The sequence below is a fragment of the Ranitomeya imitator genome, chromosome 6 (genome assembly GCF_032444005.1).
Source record: "Ranitomeya imitator isolate aRanImi1 chromosome 6, aRanImi1.pri, whole genome shotgun sequence".
Classification (NCBI taxonomy): Eukaryota; Metazoa; Chordata; class Amphibia; order Anura; family Dendrobatidae; genus Ranitomeya; species Ranitomeya imitator.
In genome coordinates this window covers 193,613,996-193,637,602 of record NC_091287.1, presented here as the reverse complement: position 1 = coordinate 193,637,602, position 23,607 = coordinate 193,613,996, and the positions used below count along the sequence as shown (strand labels likewise).

Below are 23,607 nucleotides of genomic sequence, written 5' to 3'. Positions count from 1 at the left end.
TACTATTATGTGTAAATATATATTAATTATTAATTAAGGACATGCTATTTAGCACTAGAATTATTTATCTAGACCTACATGTACTTAAGTCCTACAGGAGAGTATTGGAATGCAGAGATGCTTTACCTGCAGATAATTATTTGTCATTAATAAGTATGCCGGTGTTTGCCCTCCTCGGGGTTACAATTTAGTGGAATGATGAATATGATTAAATTTTTGTCATTTTTTATATTTTCAATAAAGACCATTGGGATTTAATATAGATGTTTTTGCTTCATTGAACGGACAGGTATTGTACCGCCTCTTTCTGTGTTTAAGCTGTTGTTTGGAAGTGTCATCTGTGACATAGGACATTAACGAGTAATTGAAAAAAAGAATTGGGCCTAACGCAGAACATTTAGTCCCCATTGCTGCCTTAGAGAATCTACCATTTACAACAACTGTTTGTTTTTTTCAAACCAAGCTTGGTGCATTTAAACATTTAAGTGCACCTTCCCACCTACATGTTTTACATCTACATCTGCCTTTCTCTGGCTCTATGAAGTCAAAGCTTTCAATAAAAGAGAAGGGGTGAATATAGTGGTAAAACAAGCAGGGAGGAAGGTGCGCTTAAATGATTGGCCACACCATTGTGCATCGAGCACCTGTACTTTATTTCAACAGTCATTCTGTGCTGAAAGAGTCCATTCAACCAGTTCTTTACCCATCTGCATGCAGTTTCTCCTAGTCCTTGCTTTTTTCTTATTTAGATTGCAAAATATAAATTTTAAAATCTTAATATCGCAAAATCATGATTTGCCACTAATTGCTCATATGAGAATGGTGATAAAAGTTACCGTATATACTCGAGTATAAGCTGACCCAAGTATAAGCCAAGGCACCTACTTTTGCCATGGAAAACTGGGTAAGTTTATTGACTTGAGTATAAGCTGGATATGCATTGTCCCCCTCATCCCTGTCCTGCTATGAGTGGCTCCCCCTGTCCTGTCCTGGTATGTGGCTCCCTTTGTCCTGTCCTGCTATGCGTGGCTCCCCTTGTCCTGTCCTGGTATGTGGCTCCCCCCGTCCTGTCCTGGTATGTGGCTCCCCCTGTCCTGTCCTGGTATGTTGCTCCCCCTATCCTGTCCTGGTATGTGGCTCCCCCTGTCCTGCTATGTGTGGCTCCCCCTGTCCTGTTCTGCTATGCGTGGCTCCCCTTGTCCTGTCATGGTATGTGGCTCCCCCTGTCATGGTATGTGGCTCCCCCTGTCCTGGTATGTGGCTCCCCCTGTCCTGTCCTGGTATGTGGCTCCCCCAACTTCTCCTGGTATGTGGCTCCCCGTGTCCTGTTATGTGGCTCCCCCGTCCTGGTTTGTGGCTCTCCCATCTTGTCCTGGTATGTGGCTCCCCTTGTCCTGTACTAGTATGTGGCTCCCCCTGTTGTATGTGCATGGCTCCCTCGGTCCGCATTGCTGAGCTCCCCAGGTCATGCATTGCTCAGCTCCCCAGGTCCTGCATTGCTCAGCTCCCCAGGTCCTGCATTGCTCAGCTCCCCAGTCCCCCATGGCTCAGCTCCCCTGTACCATGGCTGTATGCATGGCTCACATTGCCCCCCTTCCCCTTCATACTCACCCTCCTCGCACTTGCATCTCTGTTCCTGCATCTACATTGTCTCGGCACTGGCGGCTCTCCTCTACTCAGCGGTCACGTGGTACCGCTCATTAAGGTAATGAATATGCGCTCCACGCCTATGGGAGTGGAGACGCGTCCATATTCATTACCTTAATGAGCGGTACCACGTGACCGCTCAGCACAGGAGATGAGAGCTGCAGGTGCGGTGACAACTGAGATGCAACAACAGAAGGTGAGTATGATCTCTTCTGTTATCCGGTAGCTGCAGCTGTCACTGTGCAACAGCCGCTGGCTCCTGTCACCCGCTGCTCCGCCGCCCCCTCCCCTGCTAGCTCTTTAGACCGTGACTTGTGTATAAGCTGAGGGAGGTGCTTTCAGCACAAAAAATTGTGCTGAATATCTCGGCTTATACACGAAACTTAGCCTGACAAAATGACCCTAAAGAATAATGTGCAATCTTACCTGTATTGTTTTCGTTTGATTGTCAACTGGCACAACAAGAACAATTATCTCTGACTCCACACTGAGATAACCAAAAACATCACACTGGGGTACCGATATGTGAAGTCTTATTTTATGAAGTACATCCAAGATACTTATAGGCCATTTCTTTGTTGCCTGTGAAAATATACATTTTAATTTTACTTTAAAGAAAATTCATCATATTAATGCTTTCTAAATAAGCATGAAACAAGGATGCAAGGATAGGTCTTCCAAACTGCAAACATCTACAGTTAAGTCCATATATATTTGGACAGAGAGAACAGTTTTCTAATTTTGGTTATAGACATTACCACAATTAATTTTAAACAAAATAATTCAGATGCAGTTGAAGTTCAGACTTTCAGCTTTCATTTGAGGGTATCCACATTAAAATTGGATGAAGGGTTTAGGAGTTTCAGCTCCTTAACATGTGCCACCCTGTTTTTAAAGGGACCAAAAGTAATTGGACAGATTAAATAATTTTAAATAAAATGTTCATTTCTAGTGCTTGGTTGAAAACCCCTTGTTGGCAATGACTGCCTGAAGTTTTGAACTCATGGACATCACCAGACGCTGTGTTTCCTCCTTTTTGATGCTCTGCCAGGCCTTCACTGTGGTGGTTTTCAGTTGCTGTTTGTTTGTGGGCCTTTCTGTCTGAAGTTTAGTCTTTAACAAGTGAAATGCATGCTCAATTGGGTTGAGATCAGGTGACTGACTTGGCCATTCAAGAATATTCCACTTCTTTGCTTTAATTAACTCCTGGGTTGCTTTGGCTTTGTGTTTTGGGTCATTGTCCATCTGTAGTATGAAATGACAACCAATCAGTTTGGCTGCATTTGGCTGTATCTGAGCACACAGTATGGCTCTGAATACCTTAGAATTCATTTGGCTGCTTCTGTCCTGTGTCACATCATCAATAAACACTAGTGACCCAGTGCCACTAGCAGCCATGCATACCCAAGCCATCACACTGCCTCTGCCGTGTTTTACAGATGATGTGGTATGCTTTGGATCATGAGCTGTACCACGCCTTTGCCATACTTTTCTCTTTCCATCATTCTGGTAGAGGTTGATCTTGGTTTCATCTGTCCAAAGAATGTTCTTCCAGAACTGTTCTGGCTTTTTTAGATTTTTTTTTTGCAAAGTCCAGTCTAGCCTTTTCATTCTTGATGCTTATGAGTGGCTTGCACCTTGCAGTGAACCCTCTGTATTTACTTTCATGCAGTCTTCTCATTATGGTAGATTTGGATATTGATACGCCTACCTCCTAGAGAGTGTTGTTCACTTGGTTGGCTGTTGTGAAGGGGTTTCTCTTCATCATGGAGATTATTCTGCGAGCATCAACCACTGTTGTCTTTCGTGGGCGCCCAGGTCTTTTTGCATTGATGAGTTCACCAGTTGTTTCTTTCTTTCTCAGGATGTACCAAACTGTAGATTTTGCCTCTCTAATATTGTAGCAATTTCTCGGATGGGTTTTTTCTGTTTTCGCAGCTTAAGGATGGTTTGTTTCACCTGCATGGAGAGCTCCTTTGACCGCATGTTTACTTCACAGCAAAACCTTCCAAATGCAAGCACCACACCTCAAATTAACTCCAGGCCTTTTATCTGCTTAATTGAGAATGACATAACGAAGGGATTGCCCACACCTGTCCATGAAATAGCCTTGGAGTCAATTGTCCAATTACTTTTGGTCCCTTTAAAATCAGGGTGGCACATGTTAAGGAGCTGTAATTCCTAAGGCCGGCGTCACACTCAGCGTATGAAAATACGGTCCGTTTTTTTACGCGTATTTTGCACATGTAATGTTGCGTATGTAATCCGTATGGCAACCGTAATGCGTTTTTTTCACGCAACCTGACAAAATGGACATTTAACGGTTTTTGAGGCTGAAATTGATTTAAATCACCATCAGCAACCCTATTTATGGCCTCTACATCTGGTGGCTCACTCCCATATGGCCATTTTGTGGTTGTACATCTGTTGGTGTTGTGGTAACGTTTGCACCATGTCTGCCCTCCTGCACTTCACCCCAACGCAGCGGGCTTTGTTTAACTGGGTCTTGTCGAGTCGGTTTGGCCAGCCATATCCTGTGATTGTAGATCCACGAAGGAGGAGAAGAAGAATGTGGGTGCATCCTCTTTTGACTAAACGCCTCCCTAAAGGCCATTTTCATAGGCTCTATACAGCTTTGCGGGCACATCCTGAAAATTCTATCTCTACTGTCGCATGACGATCAGAACATTTGATATATTGTTGGAGATATTACGTCCAGGTATCATCTATCAGGACACAAGGATGTGCAAAGCCATATCCGCAGAGGAGCGTCTTCTCCTTACCTTACGGTATGTATTCAACATCCTCACATACTGTATGATGATATTTTTTTTTTATGTGCTTGTTTCTATCAGGTATTTTCATGTATATGTGTACATTAGGTCACAAGCAGATCTCAAAAAGTTTGTGAAATGTTATAGTTAAGCACCCTAAGGACATTTTTAATTTTACAGCGTTAAGCATGTTTTAGAAAATATAAAATATGATTGTGCTTCTTCATGTTTTGTGTCAACGCTTGTAACCTACCTAATATTGCTTTTTTTACACTTTCAGCTTCCTGACCACTGGATTGTCGTTTGCGGGACTCCACCTGGAGTTTTTGATTGGCCGCTCAACAATTTCGGGCATTGTGCGGTCAACCTGTAGGCAAATATGGATAAACTCAAGGACCTTGTGATGCCTGAGCCAAAACAGGCTAATTGGAAAAAAATATCCATTGGGTTCCAGGACAATTGTGACTTCCCAAACGGCATTGGAGCGGTGGATGGGAAACATATCAGGGTACGTAAACCGCCGAACTCTGGCTCTCAATTCTACAATTGTAAGCAGTTTTTCTCTGTAGTTCTGTTAGCTGTAGTTGACAGTAACTACAGGCTTATAATTGTAGACATTGGGACCTATGGCCGAACTGGAGACTCTAGGGTCTTCAATGTCCATTATGGGTCGGCGGCTACGTGACAACCAGTTAAACCTCCCACCACCACAACAACTCCCAGGCTTCACTGCAGAAGCAATTCCTTTTGTTTTTGTTGGAGATGAGGCGTTCCAACTCACCAGACATGTCATGAGGCCTTATCCCCGGCGCAACCTCGATGACCGTCGGAGGATATTTAATTTGCGGCTTTCTAGGGCACGGAGACTGGTGGAGTGCGCTTTTGGTATTCTGGTGGCCAAATAGCGTGCCCTCCAGTCTGCCATTCAGCTCAGTGAGGCTACAGTGAATGAAGTCATCAAAGCCTCTGTAATTTTGCACAATTATACCCGCATACATGATTGCTCCTCAGATGATATTGGTGAACACATGTTGAGTAATGTAATTAGGCCTACACCACATGGCCCTCCTCCACTCCGTCCCCTTTCTGGCACAAAAGTTAGAGATGTTTTCACAAATTATTTTGTTTCTCCTCAGGGTTCTACTCCCTGGCAAGATTATGCTGTTTCTCAGTTGTGATTTACTTATTTTCTACATATATTTTTCAATTATAATTTTTATGCCACTGAAACAGTACTGTGTGTGTTGTATTTCCTTAATGACCAGATGTTTATGAACAGAGCATATGTGTGTGATGTAATAATGATTGGTCCACAAACATCAATTGTCTTTTGACAACAAATTTTAATAACAGCACAAGCCTTTTTTTTAAACTTGTAACCATATTAGGCATATGTTTTTTTTGTGTGTGTTTTTTTGTTTTGGAAAACAACTAAGCACAACAAAGTGCAAATACAGCACAAAACAGCCAAAAACATGGTTTTGCATAACATATACCAAGAAAATAACCCCCCAAAAAACCTTACAGATCCCTGTAAGTTGGCAGGGGAGATGGAGGCAGCTCAGGGTCCTTTCAGGGGTCCTTTGTTGGGCCAATTGTCCTTCACCCTGTGAGGATGCTGTGGTTTGTTGAACTGAATACAGGCCTTGCCCATGTTGGCCAGTTGGGTGTTGTCCTGCCATGACGTCACAGTCATGTGACCGAACTACAAGGGGCCCTCGGAAGGTGAGTATATGTTTATTTTTAATTTTTTACCTGTGACATACGTGACTAGGCAATATACTATGTGGCTGGGCAATATTCTATGTAGCTGGGCAATATACTACGTGACTGGCCAATATACTATGTGGCTGGGCAATATACTACGTGGCTCTGTGCTGTATACTACATCACTGAGCAATATACTACGTAACTGGGCAATATACTATGTGGCTAGGCAATATACTACGAACTGGGCAATATACTACGTGGCTGGGCAATCGTGGCTGGGCAATATACTATGTGGCTGGGCAATATACTACGTGACTGGGCAATATACTACGTGGGTTGTGCAATATACTATGTGGCTGTGCAATATACTACGTGGCTGGGCAATATACTACGTGGACATGCATATTCTAGAATACCCGATGCGTTAGAATCGGGCCACCATCTAGTCAATAAATAATCAGGAGAACATAAAGTCAAAAATACCAAAGAATGTAATTTTATTGAAAATCAATCATATGTAATAAATATCCAACAAAAAGAACATGGGTTTCATAAACATAAATCAGCCCCCTGAGGAAGCAAGATCATTTGCACGCGAAACGCACATCAGGGTATATGGCCGAGGTCTAGACGGGATTCAGCAACACAAATGGGTAATTATTCCCTTTGTTTACTTAACCTATACTAATGTAGGAATGACAGGCATGTAGAGCTACTTAGTAATTCATGTGGTGACGGTGCATTGACCTGGATTTGCACTCCATGCTAGCTATATATATTCAGGCACTTGTGTTTGTCATAAGGCTACCATTAGCAGTCTCACCATCTGTGCTTGCCATTTCCCTTTTCCCTGTCTTTTCTTAAGACATCCATTACACCTACGGATTTTTTCACTGATTTATGCATATGAAACCCATGTTATTTTTGTTGCATATTTATTACATATGATTGATTTTCAATAAAATTACATTCTTTGGTATTTTAGACTCTACACTGTGTGCAGAACTATTAGGCTATGTGCACACGTCAGGTTATTTTCCTGACAAAATCCGGAGTTTTCTGGCAGAAATTTGCGTTTTTTCCGCGCGTATTTTTCGCGGTTTTTGCGCGGATTTTGCGCGGAATTCTTGCGGATTTTTTGCGTTTTTTTTTTTTTTTCCTGAATGTCCTTTTATCAGGAAATCCGCAAAAAATCCGCAAAAAGAATGAGCATGTTCATTTTTTTTGCGGATTGCGTTTTTTTTGCGGAAAAAAACGCATCCATCTGCACAAAAATTCCGGAATGCATTCTAAATGATAGGATGCATATTTTTAGCGTTTTTGATGCGGAATTATAGCGTTTTTATGGCGAAATTCTGCAAAAAAAACGCTAAAAATCCGGACGTGTGCACATACCCTTAGGCAAGTTGTATTTTAGAGGATTATTTTTATTATTGATCAACAACTATGTTCTTAATCAACCCAAAAGACTCAAATATCAAAGCCTAATATTTTGGGAAGTGGGAGTGTTTTTTTTTTAGATTTGGCTATCTTAGGAGGATATCTGCTTGTGCAGATAACTATTACTGTGCAGAATTATTAGGCAACTTAATAAAAACCAAATATATTTGCATCTCACTTATTTATTTTCACCAGGTAAACCAATATAACTGCACAAAATATAGAAATAAACATTTCTGACATGCAAAAACAAACCCCCAAAAAATTAGTGACCAATATAGCCACCTTTCTTTATGATGACACTCAACAGCCTTCCATCCATAGATTCTGTCAGTTGCTTGATCTGTTTACGACCAACATTGCGTGCAGTAGCCACCACAGCCTCCCAGACAATGTTCCGAGAGGTGTACTGTTTTCTCTCCCTGTAGATCTCACATTTTATGAGGGACCACAGGTTCTCTATGGAGTTCAGATCAGGTGAACAAGGGGGCCATATCATTACTTTTCTTCTTTGAGACCTTTACTGGCCTGCCACACTGTGGAGTATGTGATGGAGAATTGTCCTGCATGAAAATCATGTATTTCTTGAACGATACCGACTTCTTCCTGTACCACTGCTTGAAGTTGTCTTCCAGAAACTGGCAGTAGGTCTGGGAGTTGAGCTTCACTCCATCCTCAAGCCGAAAAGGTCCCACAAGTTAATCTTTGATGATACCAGCCCATACCAATACCCCACCTCCACCTTGCTGGCGTCTGAGTCGGAATGGAGCTCTATGCCCTTTACTGATCCAGCCTCTGGCCCATCCATCTGGCCCATCAAGAGTCATTCTCATTTGATCAGTCCATAAAACCTTTGAAAAGTCAGGCTTAAGATATTTCTTCACCCATTCTTGACGTTTTATCTTATATTTCTTGTTCTAAGGTGGTCGTTTTTCAGCCATCCTTACCTTGATCATGTCCTTGAGTATCGCACACCTTGTGCTTTTTGTTACTCCAGTAACGTTGCAGCTCTGAAATATGGCAAAACTGGTGGCAAATAGCATCTGGGCAGCTTCACGCTTGATTTTCCTCAATTCATGGGCAGTTATTTTGCGCCTTTTTTGCCCAACACGCTTCTTACAACCCTGTTAGCTATTTGCCATGAAACACTTGATTGTTCGGTGATCACGCTTCAAAAGTTTGACAATTTCAAGACTGCTGCATCCCTCTGCAAGACATCTCACAATTTGGGACTTTTCAGAGCTCGTCAAATCTCTCTTCTGGCCCATTTTGCCAAAGGAAAGGAAGTTGCCTAATAATTAAGCACCTTATATAGGGTGTTGATGTCAGTAGACAACACCCCTCCTCATTACAGAGATGCACACCACCTGATTTACTTAATTGGTAGTTGGCTCTCTAACCTGAACAGCTTGGAGTAGGACAACATGTATAAAAAGTATCATGTGATCAAAATACAACTTGCCTAACAATTCTGCACACAGTGTATGTTCTCCTGACTATGTATTGTTTGAAATACAGTAAACTCGTATAAAACAGTTGTATATAAATAGCTATATTCATCATCTTTCCCCCATCTCACGCGACCCCCCCAACGAACCTATCCATTACAGTGCATGGCTGCCCACTCTCCCCAGTCCCACAACCTCGCTGCCTTGGGGTAATCCTTGACGCTGATCTCTCCTTCAAACCACATATCCAAGCCCTTTCCACTTCCTGCCGACTTCAACTAAAAAATATTTCACGAAACCGTACATTCCTCAAACACGAATCTGCAAAAACCCTAGTCCATGCCCTCATCTTCTCTTGCCTTGACTACTGCAACCTCCTGCTCTGTGGCCTCCCCTCTAACACTCCTCCAATCTATTCTAAACTCTGCTGCCCGACTAATCCACCTGTCCCCCCGCTATTCCCCAGCCTCTCCCCTCTGTCAATCCCTTCACTGGCTCCCCATTGCCCAGAGACTCCACTACAAAACCCTAACCATGACGTACAAAGCCATCCACAACCTGTCTCCTCCATACATCTGTGACCTCGTCTCCCGGTACTTACCTACACGCAACCTCCGATCCTCACAAGATCTCCTTCTCTACTCCCCTCTTATCTCCTCTTCCCACAATCGTATACAAGATTTCTCTCGCGTATCACTCCTTCTCTAGAACCCTCTACCACAACACATCAGACTCTCGCCTACCATCGAAACCTTCAAAAAGAACCTTAAGACCCACCTCTTCCGACAAGCCTACAACCTGCAGTAACCACCGATCGACCAAACCGCTGTATGACCAGCTCTATCCTCACCTACTGTATTCTCACCCATCCCTTGTAGATTGTGAGCCCTCGCGGGCAGGGTCCTCTCTCCTCCTGTACCAGTTATGACTTGTATTGTTTAAGATTATTGTACTTGTTTTTATTATGTATACCCCTCCTCACATGTAAAGCGCCATGGATTAAATGGCGCTATAACAACAAATAATAATAATAATAATATGAATGGCTATATACGGTACAAATATGGAGAGACATGTCAATCTAGCCAAATCTATGTAGTAGAAGCTGGTAATAACTTATCCAAGTGACTAGTCTCCATATTTTCGGACTATTTTTAAGCAACGGTATATTTTGTAAGATATACTGCAACATTTCAGAGTAAGATATAGATATCAACAAGTCAGGTCCTATTTCATGATTTAAAAACTATAACAATACACCGGCCACTTTCCCTACTTCTAAGCACCATCCTACTTACTGCATGTTTTGCTCTGCTCCATCCAGTATCTCACCATCACTCTGAGCTACATTGTGCTTCTTTTCTATCTCTGTTGTTTGTGTTTCATGGGGGGTGCAGCATTCTTGTTTTGTCCAAGTTGTTACCAACCCGACTTGCCTTCTCGTTTATCCTGATCTCTATGCTCCTGAACGCGGCTACAAATTCTAAACTTGTGCCACCTGCCCCGATCTTGGACCATCGGACTATGCTTTTGTCTTGTCCTCCTGTACCCCGTACCTGAGACTCTGATCTTCTGGTCAGCTGCTGCAGTCCTGGGAAATACCCTGGAGTGGTACATGGTGTGAACTGGTGGCCCAGCCTATCATCACCATCAGAGGATCTTGTGACTACCCAGTAGATACTTAGTTATGCCCCTCAAAGGTAAGTCGGGCCCGTGACGCAGTGGTTCAACACTCTCCAGCGTTACAGTGAGACATAAATCATATAGGGAAAGTATCAATTCTGTCATTTCTTTGTACAGTATTTCCTGTGGAAATAAAATACCCATCCAGCAAAGACAAAAAAGCACATTCATGAAGAATTGGGGAAAGATAGATGTTGGAAATTGTTTGGCTGATGGCTATCTTCCTTCTGTGGTTCACGTTAGCGTTTGTATTTTATCACTGAGGCAAGATACTGTAATGCAATGGCTGGCGCCCCTGCATGGTGACCCATTCTCCGTCTATGCAGGGACACTAGCTTACTCCCTGCCTCAGCCTTGCAGCATAATTTCCCATTGTGCTCCTGCATCTTGCTGGTGTGTGTGCCCTAGTTCTCGGCAGAGTGCAAACTTCCCTGCTCTTAAAGGGGAGGTGTGCTCATATAGTAAATGTCCTCAGCTTGTGACAAGATCACAAGCACAAGATCCTTTGACATGCGCCTTTTGATGTATTTTGGAATGGTGGTCATGTGCAGGCACACAAATGTCATCATGGAAATCGGGAGGATGGTGCGCTGCAAATCTCAGTCCAAGGGAGACTTCCTGGATTGACTTTATTCTGATTAAGCTGTAGTGAAAGGCAAATGAGAGTATCTCATTACAGTAACCTGGAAATGTCTGGGCAGGCGACGTATTGATAGCTGAGTTTTATGATGAATATAGATGGACCAAAAAGAGGAATAGGTAGGTACTGATGGGTCTGATGTCGTTGTACTGTACTGCTGGAACACTACGTAATCCTTTTCACACCCATAGTAACTCATCTTGCAGGATACTCGCATATAGCTCAGCATTGAGACCAACATCAATCCTGGTGAAGTATCCAATGCCTTTGGCTTTGAAACAACCCCTTATCAGGCTTCCTCCACTGAACTTGACAGTTCCTTCAATTTTTCAATCCATTGTTTCTTTCAGATACATTTGCACTCATCAGAGCCTAGTCTATTGACTTTCATCTCATCTCTACAAATCCCCCATTTCCAGTCTTCTACTGTCTACTTTTTGTACTTTTTTGCAAACTCAAACAAAAGCTTATTGAAGTCGAGGCTTCTTCACCTTTTTTCAAGCCACCATTCCAGACTTGTGTAACATGCATTGCACAGTGCTAGCATGGACATCTGTGATCTCACTATTGTGAAGCATACGACCCATCTCCACTGCCAGCACTGAAAGATGTGATGAGCCAACTTGTTGACTCCGATATTTTGCCTGGACGTTCACCTCTTGGTATTTCAACGGATGGACAGACTTCATATTGTATTCTTCCAATTGTCATGGCAATTAAATGATGCAGTATGGCAATTTTCTTCGCTGAGAGACCACTACTGATGAGCTGGATGATGAGGTTTCTCTTTTGATGTCTTCTTCATGTTTGCTCCTGGTTTTGAACTAGTGACCTTTCGCGTGGGAATCAAACTAATAACACCCCGAGCTATTAGGGAATGTGAGAACAGGTTGTATTTTGTAGTATACAAGAAGAAAAAGATTTTTCCACCACAAGGAGCAAAACAGTAACAATGCAGTGACATGACAAGAATCTGCATAACTACCGTATATACTCGAGTATAAGCCGACCCGAGTATAAGCCGAGACCCCTAATTTTGCCACCAAAAAATGGGAAAACTTAATGACTCGAGTATAAGCCTAGGGTGGAAAATGCAGCAGCTACCGGTAAATGTCAAAAATAAAAATAGATACCAATAAAAGTAAAATTACCGTAATTGAGACATCAGTAGGTTAAATGTTTTTGAATTTCCATATTGAATCAGGAGCACCATATAATGCTCCATATAGTTCATGATGGGCTCCATAAGATGCTCCATATTTAAATATGCCCCATACAATGCTGCACAAACGTTGATTATGAACCCATAAGATGCTCAAAGGCTTAATGGTTGTTTCATTGGGTGTTTGACATACTTTAAATAATTTTCTAGTAAAATACAGTAAAAACTAGGTTTACCTGTCATATTTACCTTTAAATTCATGGTTATGTACATGGGAAATAAAATTATTTATGACCATCTATCTATAGACTTTTCAATTGCCTCTAAAGATGATGGAAGGAGATTTACTCCTGCAATGTCTACCATACAGGGTTCACAAAGGGAGATGGATTCCTGATTTTGTGTGTGTAAGCAGCACACAGCTAACAATATACAATTTAAGGGTATTGACACTAGAGATGAGCAAACGTGTTCTGAAAACATTCCCCAATCTCCAATTCGGCATGAACGTAGCAGATTTGGATTTGTGTTCGCTTTCATGAGCATTTTTACTGTTTAAAGGGAAGGTGCCATCAAAAAAATTTTTTTTTCAGAAATTGTAAAAATGTAAAGAATTAATGATTACATTTTCTTAAAAAATATTATCATTTGTTTATAATTTAGTAAAATATGAAAAATAATTTGAAAAGTTTTGGAATTTCCACTTTTCAACACTAGGGGGAGCAGCTGCTGAAATTTCAGAAAAACCTAGTGTACAACTAGCTCACATTACTGCACTGCTGTAATTATGGGCGGAGTCTGCTGACGTGTGTGATGTCTCCTCTCCTCCCCTCCTGGGTGTTTGCTAAGGGATTAGAGAGGATGATATTCAGGAACCCAGTGAGCAGCCATTTTGTTGGTGACTGCAGAGTATGGCTGCCGTCACACTAGCAGTATTTGGTCAGTATTTTACCTCAGTATTTGTAGCCAAAACCAGCAGTGGAACAATTAGAGGAAAAGTATAATAGAAACACGTCACCACTTCTGTATTTATCACCCACTCCTGGTTTTGGCTACAAATACTGATGTAAAATACTGACCAAATACTGCTAGTGTGACGGCAGCCTTAGGCTACTTTCACACTGGCGTTGTTGGCTGTACGTTGCAATGCGTCATTCAGGAGAAAAAACGCATCCTGCAAAGTTGTCTGCAGGATGCGTTTTTTCCCCATAGACTAACATTATCGACGTATTGCCACACGTCGTAACTGTCGTATGACGGTTGCGTCATGTTTTGGCGGACCGCCGCCACAAAAAAAGTTACATGTAACGTTTGTGCATCGAGTCCACCATTTTCGACCGCACATGCACGGCAGAAACTCCGCCCCCTCATGCCCAGACCTTACAATGGGGCAGCGGAAGCGTCGTAAGACTCCTTCTGCTGCCCACGTCGGACATTTCTTTCACAGCATGCGTCAGTACATCGGCCCGACACTGCGACGAGCTCGTACCGACGCTAGTGTGAAAGCAGCCTTATACTGACAAGTCTACGGTCACCGAGGATGGCAGGCAGCATGGATTCTGGGAGATATGTGGTGGAGGGAGCAGGGTGACAGCAGCACAGAGTATTTCAGGAGAGCAGTGTGCTGGTCTATGGGGGCCCCCTGTTCGGTGTGCGGAGCAGCCAGGGATTGTACATAGAGCGCTGTCTTTTATACACATGGATGGGCAGTCTGCTTGTTTGCTCCACAGAAATCCAGGAAACATTTCTGCGGATTGTTGGCCTTTTCTGATCCAGACTTTGCATACAGAACCCATTCCCCTCCTCAGATCCTGTCTTCCCCATCCTGTCCTGGCGATGTGTGAAAGCGAGGCGACAGGCGAAGTACGGGGTGATGCTGGGAAGGAAATGTAGCCATATAGTAACAATAAAAATGAGACCCCTCTCTACAGCTGCCTCACCAGCCTTCCCCTGACTACACCTAACTAGAGGTCATGCTGCCCCCTCTATTACCCCAGACCCGCGTGCAGGTGCTCAGCCAGAACCACCATAGAATGGGTCCGCTTTCTGAAGATAATACTGCCATAGTGTTCTCACATAATACCGCCATATAGATCACACACAATACTATCAAATAGATCACACAATACTGTCATACAGTTCTCACATAATACCACCATATAGATCACACATAATACCGCCAGTGTTCTCACATACCGCCATATAGATCACACATAATACCGCCAGTGTTCTCACATACCACCATATAAATCACACATAATACTGCCAGTGTTCTCACATACCACCATATAGATCACACATAATACTGCCAGTGTTCTCACATACCACCCTATAGATCACACATAATACTGCCATAGTGTTCTCACATAATACCGCCGTATAGATCACACATAATACCGCCAGTGTTCTCACATACCGCCATATAGATCACACATAATACCGCCAGTGTTCTCACATACCGCCATATAGATCACACATAATACTGCCAGTGTTCTCACATAATACCGCCATATAGATCACACATAATACCGCCAGTGTTCTCACATACCACCATATAGATCACACATAATACCGCCAGTGTTCTCACATACCACCATATAGATCACACATAATACTGCCAGTGTTCTCACATACCACCATATAGATCACACATAATACTGCCAGTGTTCTCACATACCACCATATAGATCACACATAATACTGCCATAGTGTTCTCACATAATACCGCCATATAGATCACACATAATGCTGCCAGTGTTCTCACATAATACCGCCATATAGATCACACACAATACCACCATATAATTCTCACAATACTGATCAAGCATAATACCACCATACAGATCACATAATACCGTCATATAGATCTCACATAATGCCATAATACAGCATGACGCCCGCAGCTCCTGTTATCGCACGCATTGAGTTGTGTGTGCAATGGGGAAAGATATACAGGGGGGAGAGGAGTGCATAGGAGTGGATTAGATACACGGTTCACCAGACAGTATCACACAGGAGAGGATTAGATACACGGCTCACCAGACAGTATCACACAGGAGAGGATTAGATACACGGCTCACCAGACAGTATCACACAGGAGAGGATTAGATACACGGCTCAGCAGTCAGTATCACACAGGATAGGATTAGATACACGGATCAGCAGACAGTATCACACAGGAGAGGATTAGATACACGGCTCAGCAGTCAGTATTCCACAGGATTAGATACACGGCTCAGCAGACACTATCACACAGGAGAGGATTAGATACACGGCTCACCAGACAGTATCACACAGGAGAGGATTAGATACACGGCTCACCAGACAGTATCACACAGGAGAGGATTAGATACACAGCTCAGCAGTCAGTATTCCACAGGATTAGATACACGGCTCAGCAGACACTATCACACAGGAGAGGATTAGATACACGGCTTACCAGACAGTATCACACAGGAGAGGATTAGATACACGGCTCAGCAGTCAGTATTCCACAGGATTAGATACACAGGTCAGCACAGGATAGGATTAGATACACGGTTCAACAGACAGTATTACACAGGAGAGGATTAGATACACGGCTCAGCACAGTATAGTGATAGATGCAGGGTCTGATGTCCTGTGAGGAGCTGCAGTGAGGTCGGAGCAGCACAGAGCCTCCCCCATCCCCCTCTGTTACCTCTCTGCAGCTCCAGATAAGAGAACATCAGACCGCAGCACTTCAGACTCTCTAGCGATTTTAGAGATTACAGGCAGCAGAGGACAGGGAACGGCCGCTGAGTGTGAGGGGAGACAGATGGAGCTGCCCCTCCAACAGCACAGCTCAGTCACAGTGGAGCTCACAAGTAGACTCCACTGTGGCTGAAGCAAGATGGCGCCGATCTCCTGCCTCTGCTGTGATGTGGAGACAGCCCAGGGGGCGTGGCCACATCAGAACAGAGAGAAGCTTATAATGCATTACTAGCTATGGGGTCGGACGCCGACTGCTGAGTCCTATGTCCAGGGCTGCCATATGTGAAGACTGTAAGTGTCGTGCAGCTACACTTACAGTCCTGCAAATCAAAATGGCGGCGCCCAGTGGCAGAAAAAAAAATGAATAAAAAAAAAACAATAAATACTATGCACTTGAAAATAACTTATAAAAATAAGGAATTAAACAGGTTTTTTTTTTTTTTTTTACAATATTAAAACGCGGCACCTTCCCTTTAAGTGGCAAATCAAAATGCCACTTTTGGACCGGAGGACTTTTAGTTTTTGTGTTTTCGTTTTTTTGCTCCCCTTCTTCCCAGAGTTAACTTTTTAATTTTTTTGGTCAAAATGGCATATCATGTGCTGGAGAACGGAAAAAAAATTTCGGTGAAATTGTAAAAACAATGCAATTCCACAGATTTTTTTCTTTTTTACCATGTTCACTAAATGCTAAAACTGACCTGCCATTATGATTCTCCAAGTCATTACGAGTTCATAGACAGCAAACATGTCTAGGTTCTTTTTCATTTAAATGGTGAAAAGAAAATCCAAATTTTGGTAAAAAAAAAAAAGGTTTCATTTTCCGAAACCTGAAACATCTCCATTTTTCATGATTTGGGGCCAGGTGAGAACTAATTTTTGCGCGCCGAGCTGCCATTTTTATTGATACCATTTTGGTGTAGATATGATCTTTGGAACGCCTGTTATTGCATTTTATTGCATTGTAGCAGCGACCAAAAAAACTTATTTCTGGAGTTTTGATTTATTTTCTCGTTACGCAGTTTACCGATCGGGTTAATTCTTTTTTTTGTATTGATATATCAGGCGATTTTGAATGCAACAATACCAATTTTTTTTTTTTTTACTTTGAATAAGGCGAAGGGGAGTGATTTGAACTTTTTTTTAAAATATTTTTAATTTTTTTTTTTTTTACTTTTTGCATGCTTCAATAGTCTCTAGAGACTAGAAGCTGCAGTTGTCTGATCGGCTCTGCTACATGCAGACTATGATCAGATCGCCTGTTTGTAGCAGAAATGCTCACTTGCTATGAGCGCCAACCACTGGGTGGTGCTCATAGCAATCCGGCTATGACAACCATAGAGGTCTGCTGGAGACCTGGTGTCATGCCAACCCATCAGTGATCCACGATCACGTGAGGGGTCACCGATGGGTGGGATTTTTGGCATGCTTATCGGAAGCGCAAGTTATATGCCGCTGTGAGAGATTGACAGCAGCAATTCCACCCACAGACTCTTAGAGGCATATGTCAGCTGTTCAAAACAGCGCTGGAGCCCACATTAAAGGAAGGTATTCCGATGTGGGTGTACTATTACTCCCAACGTTGGAAAGGAGTTAAAGGGGTTAAAAATCGTTAGGTATAACAGTGTTGTTCAGACACGCTATCTAAGAAAATAAAGAGTGATTGTTCATTTAGTGTAGGTGACTGACAGCTGTGGGACTAACATTGTGAAAAAGGGTACAAGAGGGCAAGACTACTTACAACATGAGTGGGAAAAAATTAGGTCATGGTGGAAGAGGGAATAGGCTTGGTGTTTGACATGTACGTGGGTTAGGCGTTAATGTGATTGAAAGCTCAACTGAACAAACACTGTCTTGTCCTTCCCAAAGACCACTGACAACATTTGTTACAGGCCTGGCTACTTGACTCCCTTTCTTTGGCAGTCGCAGAGCAGTACGTTTTGTAGATGAGGCTCAGAAAAGAGCATGTGCTACAGCTGATGGCAAACGCTGCATCATGTAGCCTCTCCTCCTCTTCCTCCACATCACGCACAGTATAATCCTCAAAGGTGGCACCTCAATCACCCTTATTTCCCCTGTGTCAATAATTGCCAAATGCCCAACTGACTGTGGTGAACTTCAGATGTGCCCTTCTGAAGAGCTGTTCATACATTCTACTCCATGGGCATCAGAGGTCTGCTCCGAAGAATCACAGAATCTAGAGGAGGAAAGCATCTGCATCGATGCCCAAAATTTTTTGTGTTGGATCCAGGAAACTGATGAAGTAGGGTCCAAGCAGAATCCAGCCCCTCATCAAAAGACATTAAGTACCAAGGATGGAGGTGATCCTGATGAGACTCAGATACCAAAGGAGCACATGGACTGTACAGTGGTGTCAGAGCAGGAAGAGGTGGAGGGTGACTCTCAGAGTGAGGAGTGTGAGAACAGAGAGGATGACGATCAGGTTGTACAGTGCCTTGAAAAAGTATTTGGCCCCCTGGAACTTTTCAACCTTTTCCCACATATCATGCTTCAAACATAAAGATACCAAATGTAAATTTTTGGTGAAGAATCAACAACAAGTGGAACACAATTGTGAAGTTGAACAAAATTTATTGGTTATTTTAAATTTTTGTGGAAATTCAAAAACTGAAAAGTGGGGTGTGCAATATTATTCGGCCCCTATAACTTAATACTTTGTTACGCCACCTTTTGCTGCGATTACAGCTGCAAGTCGCTTGGGGTATGTCTCGATCAGTTTTGTACATCGAGAGACTGAAATTCTTGTCCATTCTTCCTTGTTATAAACAGAAATTAAATATTCCACCAATTAGATCAAAAGTGTATATAGCAAAGTAGAACTGTGAGCAAGTTTAAAACATAACTTTTAATATAAACCATAAAAAGTCACAAGGACCCTAATTTCACCAACAAAATTACCATAAGATAAAACCACACACAATATTCGTACTAAAAAATGCTCCCAAAGAGCGCTATGACTCTATATAGCATGGTGGAAAAAATAGAAAACAGCCTTTTTCTAAAGCATGTAAATACCACCAGAAAAAAATACCATCCAGAGTCTTCACCAATTGCTTAACCATCTGCAAATATCATATTTTTAGCAGAATAAGGTAACATAAACCAATAAGAACTTAATGCCTAGGTATGTAAAGGAACAATCTCATCCAAACATAGTTCCTTACTTCACAGTGGGGATAGATCTGTCCACGGGTATCCATATTCATAGGGGGAGGCCTCCAAACATCCATACATTACCCCATTCATTGAATTTATACCCGACCATATTGTAGTTTTCCCTCACAGATCTCCCGACGTGTTCCTCTCGGCTTTGGTCATCAGGGGACAAGCCGTTACACAGTAATAAGGTGTGTGTAATTCATCACACACCAAAGTGAAGGGGCGGACTTACCGCATGTGAATGAATGACTTTAAATAGGACGCCACGTGAAAATCACCTCCGGTGCATCATATGGAGCGCATTGATGAACCGCAAGGTACTACTTCCGGTTCACGGGAGGTAGGGTGTCTCGCAATCCTCACACACCGCTCGAGGCTGGCGTGGAGCGCATTGAGACACGCAAACGTCACTTCTGGCCCGAGCAACGTCACTTCCGGTCAGGAAGCAGTGTATTACCATATATACTCGAGTATAAGCTGAGATTTTCAGCCCAAAAAAATGGGCTGAAAGTGCCACTCTCGTCTTATACTCGAGTCATGGAAGGTGGGAGGGTCGGCGGGTGAAGGTGAGCGACGCCTGTCAAATACTCACCTGCTCCCAGCGCTCCTGGCGTGGTCCTCACATCTTCGGGCACAGAAGCTTCTACCCCTGTTCAGCGGTCACTGGTACCGCTCATTAAAGTTATGAATATGGACTCCACTCCCATAGGGGTGGAGCCGCATATTCATTACTGTAATTATATTATATGTGCCACGTGACAGCTCACTACAGGAAGAAGATGCCGCTCCCGGAGACGTGGGACATGCAGAGACCGCGTCAGGAGCGCTGGGAGCAGGTGAGTACATCATATTCACCTTTCTGTGTTCCACCACTGCCCTGTCTTCTGCATCCTCTGCAGTGACTGTTCAGGTCAGAGGGTGCCATGACGTATTAGTGTGCGTGCCGTCCTCTGCCTGAACAGTCAGTGTGGAGAGACGTGATTCTGAGGAGCAGCGGGCAGTGACGAGAGGTGAGTATGTAATTTTTTTTTAGTGCAGCAGCATTACATGTGGCACAATGCTATATTGATCGTCTATGGGGCCATAAAGAACTGCATGGAGCATTATATGGGGCATCTATGGGGCCATAACTGCATGGAGCATTATATGGGGCATCTATGGGGCCATAACTGCATGGAGCATTATATGGGGCCATAACTGCATGGAGCAGGGCCGGCGTCAGCACCCGACGTACCCAGGCAAGTGCCGGGGCCCTGGCAAGACATGGGGGCCCATTCAGGGCCGGCATTAGGGGCAGGCAGCAGCCTAGGGCCCCCGTTCCCCTAGGGGCCCTCAGCTAGCGGCATATCACGCAGCCGCTATGGGGCCTCTGTGAGGCAGGGGGGCCGCCTGTCGCCAGTGCCAACTCTCCCGCTGCCGCATTGAACTATGCCGGCGTCTGCCAGTAAAGTTCAAAGCAAATGATGGAGAGCGCGTCACCTGATGCTCCCTCTCCCATCATTCCCCACTCTGCCTCTGACACTGCCTGCTGTGGGTGCGCGATGACGTCATCGCGCACTCGCTGTATGTCAGGCAGTGCAGCGGCAGCCGCCGAGACCGGAGCAGGGAGCCGCGCTGGCACGTTGAGAGGTGAGGATTGTTTTTTTTGTAACTATGACCGTGAGTTCTGAACTATGGGGCAATTCTTGGGGGGAGGGGGCTGTGCTGTATACTACATGTCTGCTATATACTACATGTCTGTGCTATATACTACGTGGGCTGTGCTATATTCTATATGGGCTATTATATGCTACGTGGGCTGTGGTATATACTACATGGCTGTTCTATATACTACATGGGCCGTGTTTTATACTGTGGCTGTGCTATATACTATATGGGCTGTTATATGTTACATGGGCTGTGCTATATACTACATGGCTGTTCTATATACTACATGGGCCATGTTATATGCTACGTGGGCCGTGTTATATACTACGTGGGCTGTTATATGCTACGTGGGCCGTGTTTTATACTACGTGGGCTGTTATATGCTACGTGGGCTGTGCTATATACTACATGGCTGTTCTATATACTATGTGGGCCGTGTTATATGCTACGTGGGCCGTGTTATATACTACGTGGGCTGTTATATGCTACGTGGGCTGTGCTATATACTACATGGCTGTTCTATACACTACGTGGGCCATGTTATATACTACGTGGGCTGGTTATATAATATGTGGCTGTGCTATATACTATATGGGCTGTTATATGCTATGTGGGCTGTGCTATATGCTATGTGGCTGTGTTATATGCTACGTGGGCTGTTATATACTACATGGCTGTGTTATATGCTACGTGGCTGTGTTACATACTACGTGGGCTGTGTTATATACTACATGGCTGTGTTATATGCGATCATGAATCATGGTATGTGTTAAAAGGGGGGCCCACTGAGACTCTGTCGCCCGGGCCCCTCAAAAACCTGGAGCCGGCCCTGGCATGGAGCATTATATGGGGCATCTATGGGGCCATAAAGAACTGCATGGAGCATTATATGGGGCATCTATGGGGCCATAACTGCATGGAGCATTATATGGGGCATCTATGGGGCCATAAAGAACTGCAAGGAGCATTATATGGGGCATCTATGGGGCCATAACTGCATGGAGCATTATATGGGGCATCTATGGGGCCATAAAGAACTGCATGGAGCATTATATGGGGCATCTATGGGGCCATAACTGCATGGAGCATTATATGGGACATCTATGGGGCCATAACTGCATGGAGCATTGTATGGGGCATCTATGGGGCCATAACTGCATGGAGCATTATATGGAGCATCTATGGGGCCATAAAGAACTGCATGGAGTATTATATGGGGCATCTATGGGGCCATAATGAACTGCATGGAGTTTTATATGGGGCATTAAATGGGGCCATAACTGTATGGAGCATTATATGGAGCATCTATGGGGCCATAACTGCATGGAGCATTATATGGAGCATCTATAGGGACATAACTGCATGGAGCATTATATGGAGCATCTATGGGGCCATAAAGAACTGCATGGAGCATTATATGGGGCATTTATGGGGCCATAAAGAACTGCATGGAGCATTATATGGGGCATCTATGGGACCATAAAGAACTGAATGGAGCATTATATGGGGCATCTATGGGGCCATAAAGAACTGCATGGAGCACTATATGGGGCATATTTGTATATGAAGCATATTATGGGGCCATATTGAACTGTATGGAGCATTATATGGGGCCTATTTTGTACGGAGCATCATATGGGGCCATAATGAACTGTATGGAGCATTATATGGGGCCTATTTTGTATGGAGCATCTTATGGGGCCATAATGAACAGTATGGAACATTATATGGGGCTCCTGATTCAATATGGATATTCAAAAACACTTAACCTACTGATGTCTCAATTAATTTTACTTTTATTGTTATCTATTTTTATTTGGGACATTTACCGGAAGCTGCTGCATTTTCCACCCTAGGCTTATACTCGAGTCATTAAGTTTTCCCAGTTTTTTGTTGCAAAATTAGGGGGGTCGGCTCATATTCGGGTCGGCTTATACTCGAGTATATACATAGTTACATAGTTATTAAGGTTGAAGGTAGACTTTAAGTCCATCTAGTTCAACCCATAGCCTAACCTAACATGCCCTAACATGTTGATCCAGAGGAAGGCAAAAAAAAACCATGTGGCAAAGAGTAAGCTCCACATTGGGGAAAAAAATTCCTTCCTGACTCCACTTACGGCAATCAGACTAATTCTCTGGATCAACGCACTATCAAGGAATCTAGTGTATATATCCTGTAACATTATACTTTTCCAGAAAGGTATCCAGTCCCCTCTTAAATTTAAGTAACGAATCACTCATTACAATATCATACGGCAGAAAGTTCCATAGTCTCACTGCTCTTACAGTAAAGAATCCGCATCTGTTATTATGCTTAAACCTTCTTTCCTCCAGATGTAGAGGATGCCCCCTTGTCCCTGTCTCAGGTCTATGATTAAAAAAATCATCAGAAAGGTCTTTGTACTGTCCTCTCATATATTTATACATTAAAATAAGATCACCCATTAGTCTTCGTTTTTCCAAACTAAATAGCCCCAAGTGTAACAACCTATCTTACCTATCTTGGTATTGCAGACCCCCCAATCCTCTAATAACCTTGGTCGCT

At 43.4% G+C, this 23,607-nt stretch overlaps 1 protein-coding gene across 3 annotated transcripts in view; it reads right to left on the bottom strand.

Annotated features, from left to right (window-relative positions):
- RECK (reversion inducing cysteine rich protein with kazal motifs) overlaps positions 1 to 23,607 on the bottom strand; it is a 764,658-nt gene that overhangs the window by 59,197 nt on the left and 681,854 nt on the right. For all 3 annotated transcript variants that reach the window (XM_069730400.1, XM_069730403.1, XM_069730401.1), the window contains one exon: positions 2,074 to 2,229. In XM_069730400.1, coding sequence (XP_069586501.1) covers positions 2,074 to 2,229 — 156 coding nt within the window. The remainder of the gene's footprint in view (positions 1 to 2,073; positions 2,230 to 23,607) is intronic.